Source organism: Anopheles coustani, chromosome 3 (assembly GCF_943734705.1).
Source record: "Anopheles coustani chromosome 3, idAnoCousDA_361_x.2, whole genome shotgun sequence".
Lineage (NCBI taxonomy): Eukaryota > Metazoa > Arthropoda > Insecta > Diptera > Culicidae > Anopheles > Anopheles coustani.
Window position 1 is genome coordinate 58,839,523 of NC_071288.1, and position 14,393 is coordinate 58,853,915.

Consider the following 14,393-nt stretch of genomic DNA (forward strand, 5'->3'; position numbering starts at 1 on the left):
TTTCTACCGATCGGAATCGATTGCAAGTGGAGCGACTAATTACCACTAGTCTCTAACCGAACGAAGAACACTGTCTTTATCTCCGAAGACAGTGGACTCATTTTCCATACTGGAGTAGTGCGTTCACGATGACAGAGAATTGCACCACACCTAGCGTGCGTGCGTTCGGCAATCGATATCCGGTGGAGGAAGCAAAGGAAACTTTGCTAGTTTCGCCGGTATTTCCGCACTCGATGCGCAATTGATCGCCATTAAATAGAGCAAACTCGCAAAGCGCGTACGCGAAATGGTTGAGCAACCACCAATTAACGAGCAAAAGTCTATAAACGACTGATAAATGAATGGATACGTTTGTGCTTTACACCTCAGCCTCTGCCTCAACGAGTCGAACGCCCTCGCACTCGTGTAGTAACACTTTCCTCCCTAGCCCCTGAAATGTAAGATATGCCATGCACCCTGTCGCCGCCGTCGACGCCGCCGCCACCGCCGTCAGCTGTCAATGGGAATGTGAACCGCATAGCGGGCGATCAGATACGATCGCTGTCGAGCTAGACAGCCAAGAGGAATATCATCATCTATCGGTTGCGTGTATCGGGAGCAGTCGGTCAGGTCAGTAGCAGCAGTCCCACTACGGTGGCATTTTCCGACCCCGCGCTTAAATCTTGTGACGTCGATCGGTCTGGGCTCGGCTTAGAGCAAGGGTTGGGAAGGTGGTCGTTAGCCGCAACACGATACTTATCGTCCAGAGTGCACACCGATGTTCTAGCATTAGTCAGAGAACAGTCGCACTCCAGTGCGGAAGCATGGCTAAGTATGGCGTTCTGTAAGTGCTCCTTTTGGGTCCAGTAGCGAGAGTTTTGCCTCGTTATGCTGACCGGTTCTTCACGTTCCTTTCCAGGACACTCGCTATCGTGGCTACGCTGTGTGGGCTCGTGCAGGCACGCTACAGCCATGTGGCCTGCCAGGTGGTGGAAAACAAGTGGTGCACAGTGCAGCGGCTCCGCATCACGGCCCGAACGGATGTCCGTGGGCTCGTGTTTCCGGACGATCGGTACGAGAAGATCCGCATCGGACAGTACTACGACTTTGTCAACACCGACAGTACGGTGGTGATCTTCTCGGGTGAGCTGTTCTATCGCATGCGACGTGTTCGCTACCTGCAAATGAACGGAGTACGTATGGTGGGGCTGGACATGCCCGAGACCGTGCTCGAGCTGGACGTGGCCGACAACTGGATATCGCGGGTGTACATCGACTCGGAAAAGAGCTATGCCCTGCGAAAGTTGAACATGCGCAACAACCTGCTGACTGCCATCGGAAGCTTCAAGTACCTCAATATGCTCGAGGAACTGGATCTCAGCGACAATATGCTGCACACGGTCAACTTTGACGTGTTCTCGTTCATGCCGTACATTCGGGTAATCAACCTCGCACGCAACCGGTTGATCAGTGCAACGGCAGGCAGTGGCGTTATATCGTTGGGCAACCTAGAGGAAGCGAATATGGCGGAAAATCAGCTGACCAAGCTAGACGTCGGCGTTTGGCTGTTCCCGGCGCTCCGGATGCTCAATCTCACCGGAAATCCTATCAAGCGCCTAAACCTCTCCAGCCAACAATCGTTTCCTCGCTTGAAAAGTGTTTTGCTCTAGTGCACATTTTGCGCATTTAAATAAGCTGAAAATATATTCTCTACTCCGCAACATAAGCTACACTTGTTAGTTGATGTTGATTAATAAAAACACAAACACAGTAATAAACATTTGAATCTGATCTACAAGGCAGAATCAATTATTTAAAAGATAACACTATTCGCCATCCACTTACCATCTCCATAGATTTCAGATTCGCAGATCAGCATCAAAATGGCATTGCTGCTTGAGTTGTTGGAATTTGACAAACAATCAACAAAATCTTGCTTGATAAAACAATAAAAACCCGTTTTACTCTACGACGAATACTCTTTGCTCATAAACTATGTTTTTGTTTAATAAAGTCTAGTTAAAAAACTACTCATACATTTTTGTGATCAACTTTCAGGCCGCTATACAAATTGCAATAACATATGCCGCCAGCTTTATAATCTCTAATCATATTACGTATAGTCAAGAGATTATAAACGAAACTGCTGTGCATTATTGATTCATAACCCGGAGACGTCCTAAGATGGCCTACTTCACATATCAATATAAAAAACAACAATGGCATATACCATTAACGAAACTACAGTTAACTCCCGACGAATTTGCGGATTATTTTAGATTTTATAGTACCATGGGTTTTTTTTATAACTGTCGCACACTCGCTAAGTGATTTAGAAAATAGAGATGAAAGATGAAATTTGAATTACTCAAAAATGATAAACTTGGATGGCCATTATGGTTTGAATGAATATTGCCGAATACTGAAAAAGAAAGAAAATAATGTGATGTGAAATAAGAAATGCACCCTTTAAGCGAAAAACTTTAATATCTCACAGTCTGTTCAAGTAACATCCCCGAGTTTTCAAAGATCAATTTTGTATGCTCTATTCTACTACAAAACATAATAAAACGATTTAAAACTCTCAGATTGTTCTTAAAACAAAGATTTTTTTAGCATCTACTATTTCAATAAAAAGTAGACTATGTCAAGAAGCGTTAGATCGATAGTAAACTGTGTTTTTAGCTTCAATTAAAAATGTGTTTTGTCGCAATGAATATCACATTATATATATTCCTTAATGAATACCGACAATTTATCATTATCTTAAATTAATGTATTTAGTTGGGACACTGCCGCACTGAATAAGTTTGTAAATTCTATCTACTACAACACTTAGTTGAATCGATGCCGCGACGCTTGCAGGCGGTTATTGATGCAAATGGCGGCCATATCAAATATTAAAAACACAATTTTTGCTTAATAAATACTACAATACGTATCATGGATACTTTTTTGTCATCCATTTTGGCTGTTTTTATGGTTTTCTGTTCAACAAAGTGGCCTACGTTCCACTTTGTCAATGTTTAAAGATCTCATTCCATAGAATGGAAGTTTTTCTTCAACATGCCGTCAAAATCTTCAACATGCGATCTAAAAACTATCTAATCAACACATAAGTATGTGATATGGCATACTTGTCAAGCCCTAGGTCTTAAAGATACGGAACATCTATATTATTCTCCGTTAGCGATCTTTCTATGTGCAATGATTATAACAAATCAACCATAAAAATGATGTGCTAGGATGGTTTAAAGTAATCTAAAAAACTTAATCCAATAAATAACATTTTGGAAGGCAAAAAAATTGCACATTTGTGACCTTAAAGCAACTCTTTAAAAACCTTTGCATGCAACTGTATGAAAATTTGTTGATGGAACTACGCATTATTTGGATTGACCTGTTCATATTATAAAATAAAATAATAATGTATCTCACCTCCACCGACATGAGCCCAAACTGTCCGTACGACATGATAAAATAAATATGGTTTCATTGGAAAACATATTTTGCAATGTCACTTTGATTGCTCTCGGCGAGCGATCGATTTTTTCAAAATATGGACAAGGCCTGACAAAGTCGCAAGAAATTAGCATATTTATTACTTGTTGCACTTACTTGTAGCTAACTTTTGATCGTTGGATGATGCCATAGCTGCTGCCTTTCGTTTGTTTTTTTGTCGAAAATGTGCATTTTTCTAGTACGGCCTCTGCGGTACTCACTCGACCTGTAGTCATAAGATGTGAGTTCATCGAAATAATAAGATAAATCTATTTCTTTAGAGACTGCTTCGCAATCGCACATTCTATACGTCATAACGACATGGTCACGAATCAAACTATGAATACATCTGAATGTTGCTAGGGGCCTGAAATAATGTTCAATTATTTCCGGACCTCGAATTCATAAACTTCAAGACAAATCGAATTAACAGTTTTGTGGCGAGGTATCTTCGGACGTCGGATATGACGAATCGTTTCAAAATACCATTTCAATGCGCCATCTTGTCGCCATGGTTACATCCCGAGTGTCCATTGTGGAAATAATTGAATTCAAATTTAATAATTCGATTAACTAACCTGAAGACAAGTTTGGCTGAATCTCTCCGCTTGCAGAACGCATGGAAACAGCGTAGTAAAACCCTACAAATGGAATATCAGACCGTACAAAAACCACTAACGGCTAACGGGTGATAAACTCGAACCACCCGTACGACCACTACACCAGTGAGAGCAGGAAAGATCCCACCAGGCAAAACGAGAGACTAACATCGGAGTAGATTGCGCGGGAAAATTCAAAATGCTCCACACGCATTCGGTCCTCGCATCCATGACGTCAGTTTACCTCTCCCCACGCGAGAGGACCACCTTAGTGTGATAAGGGCCAACGATGCCACAACGAAGCATCTTGCCGCAGTGGACGGCGGTAGCTGGTGGTATCGTAAGGAGACAATGTGGTGGAAAATTTGTGTATAAATACGGCCGGCTTTCCAAGGAGAAAGTGCAGTTTTCCGTTAACCTTCTCGGTACAAGCAACAGGTGCGTCAGGTTTAAGCACCAGTAGGACAGATTTTGGACTTGGAAGATGGATACACAAAAATGAAAAGTAGTTCTAAGTGAGGTGATACATCCTTGTAAACCAAAAAGCAGCACAAGACGTGAATATTTCTTAACGTAAAGATAGTCTACAGAGTGTACTGAAACGAAGCGATAGACGTTTCCCTGGTGTACCGAGTATTATACTGCAACGCAATGAATTCAGCAGCCTATGTTTCGATAATTTTTGGTTGTAAGTATTGTAAACAAATAGCTGATTAAAAGTTTCCTATTTAAATTATACTTTGATTAAAGTGATACGAAGAAAAATTTACAAAACTAGTGCTCAAGTGAAACGTCTTGTTAATCCCCTATCGAGACATGAAGGGAAAGTTGGCAGGGGGCCAGGGATAAAGAAAGTGTCATAGGAATATAGCAAAGAACAATTATCATTCTAAAATAATTTTAAAAAAAAGTATGCAAACTTAATTATTATAATTAAGTTGATTATAAATGCTATAAGAAATGTAAAAAAAGGTTTACTTTTCCATACACTAAGAAAATTTTTATTAGAACAGACATCAAACGAAAAGGGGTCCGCGACAGCCGAGCGGTAGCACCGGTTAGATAATCGGCCCATGAGCGCCGGGGCTCACCACCTCGACGGCGTGGGTTCGAATCCCAACCGAGACCGGCCCCTCCCCTGTACGAGAAGGACTGACTATCCACGTACACATAGGGTAAAAAGTCTCGTAAGCCCTTAACGGGCAGGCATGACCAAGAGGTCGTTACGCCAAGAAGAAGAACTTTTCTTAAATTGTGAGTTTGAACTTCGCTTCAACGTTTTTGACGATAACAACTAACACATGATGCCATACATTTTTTGTTGTATAACAAACAGATTTTAGTAATGAATCCGTGGTTTGTTGGCAAAATTATCATATCGCACACTCCAACTCAAATACAGTAACTACTTCATTTACCCTTGTTTTGCTCCACTAAAATAATCTTCAATTGCAACATTTCGTTTATCAAGCCATTAATGTGATTAAACATGACATTCATTTTCTTAACCTTCATGGCTAGAGCAATTTTATTCCTAGAATTCCTAGAAGGTATCGAAGAAAGAAGATGTCAGATGAATCTATTTTAATTTTATCTTTGATCTCTTCGTGTCCTGTACCACCTAATCACGCTTTGCTTCAATAACGCCTGTCATCACCACCCGTAACAATTTCGGTCAACCTGTCAAGCGGTTCAATTATAATGGTTTTCCCTACTAATTTTCCGTATCAATCCGAATCAATTAATCCGAATCAACTTCCGAATCAATTAATAATGCCATAAAATTGAATTGGGTTATCAGATGAATAGATATGTCTAATCAAATCGTTTTACGACTTTAATCCACCACTTGTCTATGATAAGCGCTAGCCATAAATCACACACGCTAGGAATCGCCACATCACTCACCGGTGCGCAAATGTCGATTTGCATTTGTTTCATTTCATCACCTACAGGTTGTGTGCTGTGGGTAGCTTGCTCCTTCCCGGTGGCCTTGTCATGCGATTCATGTGGCCGCGAGTGTGCGTCAGCATGCGGCACACGTCATTTCCGGACCTGCTGCTTTAACTATCTTCGCAAGCGCAGCTCTTCGCCACCGATTGTGGGACCCAGCGCAACCGATAGACATCTAGAATTCTGGTATGCGGCGAAGGCGGCCGCACAAAACTCCCGTGAAAACCACCTGGGCGGACGTTTGGGCCAGCTGGTGATGGCTAACGCAGATAACGACCTGGACTACGAGTACGTTCCGATCATTTCGTCAAACCATCTTCCACGCGGCGAACCACAAACACCGTCTCGAACGGGGAGCATCACCGGAGATCCGTCACCACGCTCACCCGAATCCGAGGAAGGACGTACCGTCGAAAGAAGCAGTGAAAAATCATCCGAAGAAATGGAATCTGGGCGTTTGCAGTTGCTGTATGAGTCTTAAGCTTCAACCTGAACCCCAATCGTTGTATGCCTGGTAGTTTTGTCTATCCGTTCCTGAATGAGACACTTTTGACCACAAGCTTACATTTAGTGCTGGGTAGGTGTAAGCTTCCGGTCGACGACAACCTTTTGTCCTATCCAACCTCACGCCTTTCACATATGTTCAGCACATGATTAACGATTGGGATAGCACCATACATCTACGACACGCGAAAAGAACCCACACAAGTGCACCTTCCGAACTTCATCACGCTGTTTCACCATGACGGTATAGAAGACTCAAACCGATTGAGGAAACGTGTGCTCCTATCCATCTCTGATCCGACATCAGTTAACTCACCCCTGGGTGAACCATTTTTTAAAGGCTTCATAACCCATATTAATGGGAAATTAGCCCAATTTGATTTGGTTCCAAGCGCTCTGATCATGAGGAACGGTACGGTAAGGGTTTTGATTGATTTCGGAGGGAATCCGCAAGAAACTCATGGACATTACCAGGTCGTATGAGTGTTGTTGATTAAACAAGAAGCATTAGAAGAGGATATGACGTGTTGAAATTTGTAAAACAATTGTATAATGTAGATTCTTTTATGTAATAAATGCAGCAAAGCCGAGCCAGTGATGTCAAAATAACGTAAGTAAAAGAGGAGCTAGAAATGTAATTGCGTGCTCGAATGATGACAATTTTTGAAAATTTCCGCAAGGCATACATTAAGATAAGTATCTTACTCAATCCTTACTATGACTAGCTGCTGCTATGGCTATTCAGTCGGGAACGTGGGCCAATATCCCTAAAATAATGGGTTTCTCCCCTTCATAGGTCACTAAAGATGAATAAATTGTTCATTTTCACCATATTTTCCATTCGTTTCTCGTCAACATCGATATCTTTTTTTATATTCAATAGTCGTGTTTTGATTTGGAACAAGTTTTGATTTTTGATCAAATGCTGCGATCATCAAAACAAAAATAAGTATTGAAGGTAATTTAAACTTATAGTTACTCCCAAAAGTGAACGCACAGTCGATTTGCTGGTTTAACCCCAATTACCTTGGCCAATTCTCATCGTAGCCGTAAAATTCAACAAGCATATTATAGAGGGGCGATATATTCATAGGCCAAGTTAACTTAATTTCAATCCAAATCTGACAAAATGGAGAACTTACAGGAATTTCTTGAAAAAGATTAAGTAGGCTTAGGTAATTATGAAATACAGGGTTCGGGACAACTTGCAAACTTCTTTGGGCGTTTCAATGTTGTTTCGAAATGGAGGAGTCAAGAAAGGAAACTGGCGTTGAATTGATAAAACGAATTATTTCACTGTATTGCAAAGGATATTCAATGCGAAAAGTTGGTAACATAATTGGGCGGACACATTCTACAGTCCAGCATGTCATCGACCGGGGGAGGTACGAAGGAAGAGTGCAAAATGTTCCACGAAGTTCGAGAAAAAGAATACTATCAGAAAATGACGGAAGAATAATAGTCCGAAAAGCATGGCAAGAACCAACCTCCAGTGTTCCAAAATTAGCTGAAGAGATATCGAACACTATTTCAACGTCAATTTTTGCTGAAACTGTCCGAAGAGCATTAAGAAAAAATGGTTAAAATGGGAGGATAACACGAAAAAAACCTTTCATATGTGCCGCGAACAGGGGAAAGAGATTGGAATTTGCTAAAAAATACGTTAATCAGCCCATATAATGTTGGCCGGATATATTGATCACCGACGAAACCAAACTTTTTGGTAGCAATGGGCGAAAAATTCGTAGAACGAAAAATACGGAGCTTGGCGTGAAGCATATAGAAACGTTATGTTGTGGGGCTTTATGTAATAAAACGTAGTAGGAAATATGAAGTTCATTGCCACCCGACGAGCAAGAGTGTGCTTAAATCAAAAATAGCTAGAGTTTGGGAAAATACCGAACCTGAATTCATCACAAACCTAGTTGCTTCGATGCCTTGTCGCTTGAAAGCCGTAATTGATGCCGAAGGTGGCCATACGCTATATTAAAAGTCGGTCAATATATCCTTTTAAATCATACCTCACATCGTGTAGCATGACTTTTGTGAGTTCTCAATATGGTGTTTTATCAGGTAATGGATTGAAACTAAGCCAATTTAGCCTATGAAAATCTCGTTAGAGGCTTATTTGAAAGCCTCCTGCCTGAAAATTTGATTTCAAATGTTACAAGTTCCTCTATTATATGCTTGTTGAATTTTTCGGCAACGACGAGAATTGACAAATTGGGGTTTAACGAGCAAATCGACACTGTACCTTAACTTTTGGGAGCAACTGTATATTATTAATGTGGAATATTTCCACCTTGTTCAGACACGTGTGAAACTGTTCCAACTTCCTATCTGATTGAAAACCTACTTTCATTTTAGGCACCTAAACAGACATTATGATACAGAATAAATTATTTTTTTTAGCTTTAAAAACTTGTTCGAGCAAACCAACTCGCAGCATTTCTTGTACTTATTGTTTGTGATAAAATTTACTTGCGCTATCTTTGTAAAGTTTGATTATTAACGTTGCTCCTTGACGTCGTACAGTCACCACATTTCGGATTTGTTTCAATTATAAACAAAAAGCTCTATATAAAACCAAATTAATGGTAGAGATCAGCAGAGTATCTGAATCGGTATATTCATTTTACTGTGTCACGATCATTTTCATTGGGCTAACTTCTTTGCACGCTTTTCATGAGTATACAAGCAGGAACCTGTTCATCATTGATTAAATGAAAGATAAAAATCAATAAAATACTGACAAACAAACAAAGCTGTTGCTTTGAGAGATCTGGCTCGGAAAGCGATTCGTTAGAAACAACAATGTCAATCAATGATAAAACAATAAATATTATAATACGTGGAATGAAATACATATGTGACTAGTATTCGACGAAAGCAATCCATCAATTAAATAAAATTAAAAATAAATAAATAATCGACGAATAAACTAAATGGTTTTCTTGAACGATTTGCTCGAAAAGTGATTAGGTATAATCATCTTTAGCAATAATAAAACTATAAATTATACTATAACACTACTTTGGAATGAAATAAATGACTAGAACAAAGGCGATCAGGCTTTTCCTTTGGTCGACCTGCTTATAGTCTTAAAAAATGCATTCCATCTTTAACAAATGACAAACAAAGCATTGGCTAGCAGATATAAATTAAAATTGCAATAAAAATATAGTGTTTCACGGAATCGTTCACAGGAGCACCTGATGCTCGTCCCGTCCAATTATACCATAAATTGGACCTTGTTCGAAACACTATACTGTGCCTTTATATGCTAGTGAGTTAAACGTTGGGCGGGTGTGTACTGTGAGTGTTTTGTTTCCTGCATATTTTGATTTGCACTTGCGTTTGCACATACTCCGATGAATGTTGAAAAAGCTACCGGCCGGATGGTCCATTTAGCCGTCCAATGGAGGACCGAGGTAAACCATCGAGATTTCCGTATTCCCATATACTGCTGCCACGGTTGGGTAAAACAGCTTATCGGGTAAATCTAATAACCGTCGCAAAAAGATCGTAAATTGTTATCGCTATCGACATCATCTACAATGACATTTACTTTTACCTGTAAAAGCTACTCCTAGGAATTCGTAGTTTTTCTCGAATGACAACGTATTGTCATCACAGTCTAGTACCACTCTTATTCTTTCACCCACCTGCGCTTATAAAAATTAATATATAATTATGGTCATGATGAACATAGAGGATATTGCGTTTTTACCTTATATTTTGGAGCATTGTTTAACAGGGGATAAATCCCATGTGCATCACCATTATGTAGCAAGAGATTATCGACCAGATTCCAGCCCCAACTCTGATCATCAGCTCCTGTAACAAGAAAGAAGAAATTTATATTTGAAGTAGGTACATAGCCTTTTCACCTACTTTAGAATTTACCTAAAAGCGCGTAATATCCATGGCATTGAATAGCAGCATCCTTTGTTGCGATTCCTACGACCGCCACCGTCCCTAGTGGACCCTCCCATCTTACCTCCCAAGCATGTCGACCGTGCTTAAACCCTATTTTACCTCTCGAACCATCTGTGCTTTGAGCCACAGGATTCCTGTGGAAGAGTTGAATTGGCAAAAGATACTTTTTTAAAACCATCGATGCGGTCGAATGATTTGCTACTAATAAAAGACATCCTCTGATGCACTTACCGATGTAGGGTGAAGCCATTTGGTTTAATATAAACATGACGACTGCAGTCGAACGGGTTCCACGCATGGTAGAACGCTCTCAGCTTCGCTTTGTAAGTCGGCACTACCGATAGCAAGTCGTTCTTGAACGCTTCCGCCGGAACTTTCTGTAGACACTGTGCCCGCCACACCTCGTTATTTTCATCGCATAAAAACCGATTCCAGCTTTTGCAAACTAGGGCACAATTACGTAGATCTTGCAGCTTCAGGTAGGAGAAAATTAACTCCAAAACATTGTCCGGAATGTTTGGTGCGTATTCGATCAGATCGTCATCCATCGCATACGCCTAGCAAGCCGGATTGTTAGAAAACGAGTGTACTCCAGAATGACTGCCTTATTTGCACGTTGCAAATTCTGAACAAGACTGTACGGTGCGCCCGCAAGCTACGTAAAACAAACACTTTTCTTCACCGAAACATTCGTTGAGGCAACAGAAATGCGAGTTTGGTCAACTTTTCTTTGCACTGTTTTGACAGCACACAGTAAATCAGCCTGTCTCGCTGTCATTCAGTACGTTGTAGAGATGGTTTCAGAGTAATCGGAAAAACTTAACTGAGTTCATAACAGATATTTATTTGTTCTTCATCATCCCGCACATATAATTCAGTAGAATGCGTATTGAGCCTGATTTCAAACAAATACTATTTTGCCCGTAAAAGTAAAATTGTATATTTGTCAACATTTAACTATAGTCAGCTCAAGCGAGTCAGTAATGCGTTCCACCCCTACATCAAATTTCGAAGATTAGAATTCGAAATTGATTTTTCGATTTTGCTGCATGACTATCTCGAAATTATTTGAAATTTGTAATAAAAGTATGATTGCACATTTGCTTACTATTCTAATATTCACCAGCCAATCCATACACGAATTCAACAATTGAATTCACAACAAAGAATTGGAATCTATGTTTGAGGCATACACATTCTCGTTTCATAATCCTTATAATTCCTCAAGAACGTAACGGTTATTCGCAAACAAAAGGCTCTTTAGGAATTGTACATTAATTAACTGCCCAACGAGAAATTTTGGCGTTATTTTGGGGTAAAAGAATTCTCTTCAGAACTGCCCGCTCTTCTTTTGAGAATTCTTTTACTCCTTCTTTTGCAGCAGATTTCCTATGCAATCTTGGATGTAAAACGACTTCTGAAAAGAAGGGTAAAACAATTCTTTTAATACTTGCGGGACACCGCAAAAGAGAACAGTTTTGACTGTGCGTTTATAACACCTATTTCTGACTATACGCGCAAAAAATGTATACCCATTCGTAGTACATTATATGAGCTGGGTTCAGGATATCTTTTCTTTCCCAAAATAATTATTTTCATGCAGGAAAATATTTTTGATTGTTTTATTATTTTGATACATCGATAATATTATATGCATATCGTCCGGTTCGGAAGGCAATCAGGGGAAATGTTCAGAAATCGTCCGACGCCTCCTCTGGTTCGTGCTGGCAAACAGCGACCACGGATCGTAGCAGGCTCCTTCGATGTACGATGTGCAGGACCACTCCGTCATGGCCAGTGAAAACACGTAGAATGCATTGATGATTATTTCAAGCCGCTTCTTCCTCCTTGTCGAGACCCTGAAATGAAAAAGCAAAGCCTGAAAAGCACGGACAAATCATCATCAGTAAGAACTCTCTGATGTGGGTTCTTACACACGTACTTACTGTCTGATGCGAGTTAACACGACCCCGGTTAACCACCCCGAGTCGGTCGATCCAAGCGCTGCTATCGAACACTGGCCACCGATACTATGTTACACCCGGTAACAACCGATGATCGCCGCGAAGTCCAACCGCCACCGACCAACTATTTACACTGCGTTGCAGTTTCTGTACCTGTCGATGAGGGTCATCATCCCTTCCTGTTTTCTTTCCTGCCCTTTTGCTTCCATGTTTCATGTATTGTTTAAACATTGTTTAATAAACTTCACTCCGATTCCGACACCCAAACCCGCGAAAGCGTTATTCTTAACTCGCCGCTAGTTGGCCAGACTTGCACAGTCAATAGTAAACAGTAAACAATCAAAGGTTTGACAGCCAGTAACCTCTCTCCACTGCGGTGCCACAAAAAAAAAATTATTGGTAGGTTATGAGGAGTACATGACTACCAAAAATACACTTGGCAAAGTTCTTTTAGGTAGGCATGTACAGTCAGTTTCCGACTTACGCGGATAATGGGGACCAGAGAAATCCGCGTATCTCGAATTTCCGCGTATCTCGAATATTGCTTGACACATAGTTTATACTAGGAGTTAAGAGATCGAGCTCTTGTGTACATGTATCATAGAATATTCAAAAAAATTCTTTGTCCATTAACCGTCACCCGTTCAACCGCCTACCCGGGTAGTTTTTGGAGTTTTGTTTTGTTCTAACTTTTGATTGGATTGACGTATCGGCATGAAATTTTTAGAATACCTAGAAAAATTCATTTTCGATCGTTTTGCTAAAGAAAAAAAATTTTCCAAGGAATTTAAATAATTTTTATTTGCGTTTTTCGGTTGATACCCCTCAAACGTTCAACCGGACTACCCGGGTAGTCCATACATTTTGTATGGGAGACTCCGTTTTGCTGTACTTAAGACTTAATAACTTTTTATCTAGATGTCGGATCGATTTGAAATTTTCAGTGAAGATACTTGAAGGTGTTTCCCAAAATATTGGAATTTTTTGGAACCTCAAATTAACATACTTAATGAATTTTTAAAATTATAAAAACTACACAACATTGTGGGAAACACTCTCAAGTATCTTCACTGAAAATTTCAAATCGATCCGACGTCTAGATAAAAAGTTATTAAGTCTAAAGTACAGCAAAACGGAGTCTCCCATACAAAATGTTTGGACTACCCGGGTAGTCCGGTTGAACGTCTACGTATGTAGGTTTGGTTGAACGGGTGACGGTTAATATGAATGCAATGCAAGCGTATTCAAACAACATAAATTGCAACAAACGAAATAAAAAGCGTATGTTATGCAAGTGTGTAATTTACATATTTATTCGTGTGGTTGTACATCTCAGGAATTTAAATCGATGTAATAAACCCAATCTACTGTCAAATTTTGAAAACCGCGTATCTCCGAATCCGCGTAAGTCGAGAACCGCGTAACTCGAGAACAGACTGTACACCATTGGTAGGAAAGTGCAGCGAGGTTCTCTTTTGGAATGATTTAAGTATTGTAATAGACCTACTGAATCAGCAATTGGCATGCTTTTATGAGCAAATTTTACTTACTTTGGTTTTAATGAAGGGTTTGTATTTTTTTCTCAATGAAATAAACTAGCAATATTCGCTTCGTTTATACTTCAAATATGCATTTGCTTCAATGAATTGCGGTTCGCTTTTTCAGCTGCATTGGCAGAAACCACCGTGAAGGCGAGCTCAAAGCAAACACTGAAATCGTCATTTTGCTCTTGATAACGGCATTGCAGCAAAACGGCTGCTAAACGTCAAATGGCGTCGTTTGACGTTTCGAATTAATTCGAAATCGATTTTGCTGCCATGCAGCAAAATTCGACATTGGTTTTTCAGGCTTATATGAAAATGACATTTTGAACGGTGTGTGTGTGTGCGTGTGTGTGTGAATTTGACAACAAAATCCACCCTCGGTACGTTTTCGAACATGTTCCCACCCCCTC

At 40.2% G+C, this 14,393-nt stretch overlaps 3 protein-coding genes across 4 annotated transcripts; 2 read left to right on the forward strand and 1 right to left on the reverse strand.

The window, feature by feature from the left end:
* Positions 1-754: 754 nt before the first annotated feature.
* On the forward strand, positions 755-1,649 carry LOC131259459 (leucine-rich repeats and immunoglobulin-like domains protein sma-10). Its single transcript, XM_058260959.1, has 2 exons — positions 755-823; positions 899-1,649. The coding sequence occupies exons 1-2, from the start codon at positions 804-806 to the stop codon at positions 1,647-1,649; spliced, it is 771 nt and encodes a 256-aa protein (XP_058116942.1). The 5' UTR covers positions 755-803.
* Positions 1,650-4,730: 3,081 nt separating this feature from the next.
* On the forward strand, positions 4,731-7,130 carry LOC131259462 (trissin). Its single transcript, XM_058260962.1, has 2 exons — positions 4,731-4,767; positions 6,035-7,130. Exons 1-2 carry the CDS (start codon positions 4,731-4,733, stop codon positions 6,511-6,513), a joined length of 516 nt encoding a protein of 171 aa, XP_058116945.1. The 3' UTR covers positions 6,514-7,130.
* Positions 7,131-9,137: 2,007 nt separating this feature from the next.
* LOC131259457 (F-box/SPRY domain-containing protein 1) lies at positions 9,138-14,051 on the reverse strand. Of its 2 annotated transcripts, XM_058260956.1 has the most exons (6): positions 13,990-14,051; positions 10,707-11,032; positions 10,443-10,609; positions 10,267-10,373; positions 10,111-10,201; positions 9,138-10,038 (listed from the first exon to the last, which is right to left on the reverse strand). In XM_058260956.1, exons 2-6 carry the CDS (start codon positions 11,021-11,023, stop codon positions 9,944-9,946), a joined length of 777 nt encoding a protein of 258 aa, XP_058116939.1. In that variant the 5' UTR covers positions 11,024-11,032; positions 13,990-14,051; the 3' UTR covers positions 9,138-9,943. The 2 variants fall into 2 exon arrangements, with proteins under 2 accessions (XP_058116939.1, XP_058116938.1); XM_058260955.1 differs by lacking the exon at positions 13,990-14,051 and having other exon boundaries at positions 10,707-11,325.
* Positions 14,052-14,393: the final 342 nt, after the last annotated feature.

Bases quoted from the DNA above. Each gene is read 5' to 3' on its own strand.
- LOC131259457 (XM_058260956.1), bottom strand. From the start codon at position 11,023: ATGGATGACGATCTGATCGAATACGCACCAAACATTCCGGACAATGTT. The intron at 10,610-10,706 runs GTAAGTGCATCA...ACTCTTCCACAG, and splicing joins AATGGCTTCACCCTACATCG to GAATCCTGTGGCTCAAAGCA. The intron at 10,039-10,110 runs GTAAAAGTAAAT...GACGGTTATTAG, and splicing joins CCTAGGAGTAGCTTTTACAG to ATTTACCCGATAAGCTGTTT.
- LOC131259459 (XM_058260959.1), top strand. From the start codon at position 804: ATGGCTAAGTATGGCGTTCT. The intron at 824-898 runs GTAAGTGCTCCT...GTTCCTTTCCAG, and splicing joins ATGGCTAAGTATGGCGTTCT to GACACTCGCTATCGTGGCTA.
- LOC131259462 (XM_058260962.1), top strand. From the start codon at position 4,731: ATGAATTCAGCAGCCTATGTTTCGATAATTTTTGGTT. The intron at 4,768-6,034 runs GTAAGTATTGTA...CATCACCTACAG, and splicing joins TGTTTCGATAATTTTTGGTT to GTTGTGTGCTGTGGGTAGCT.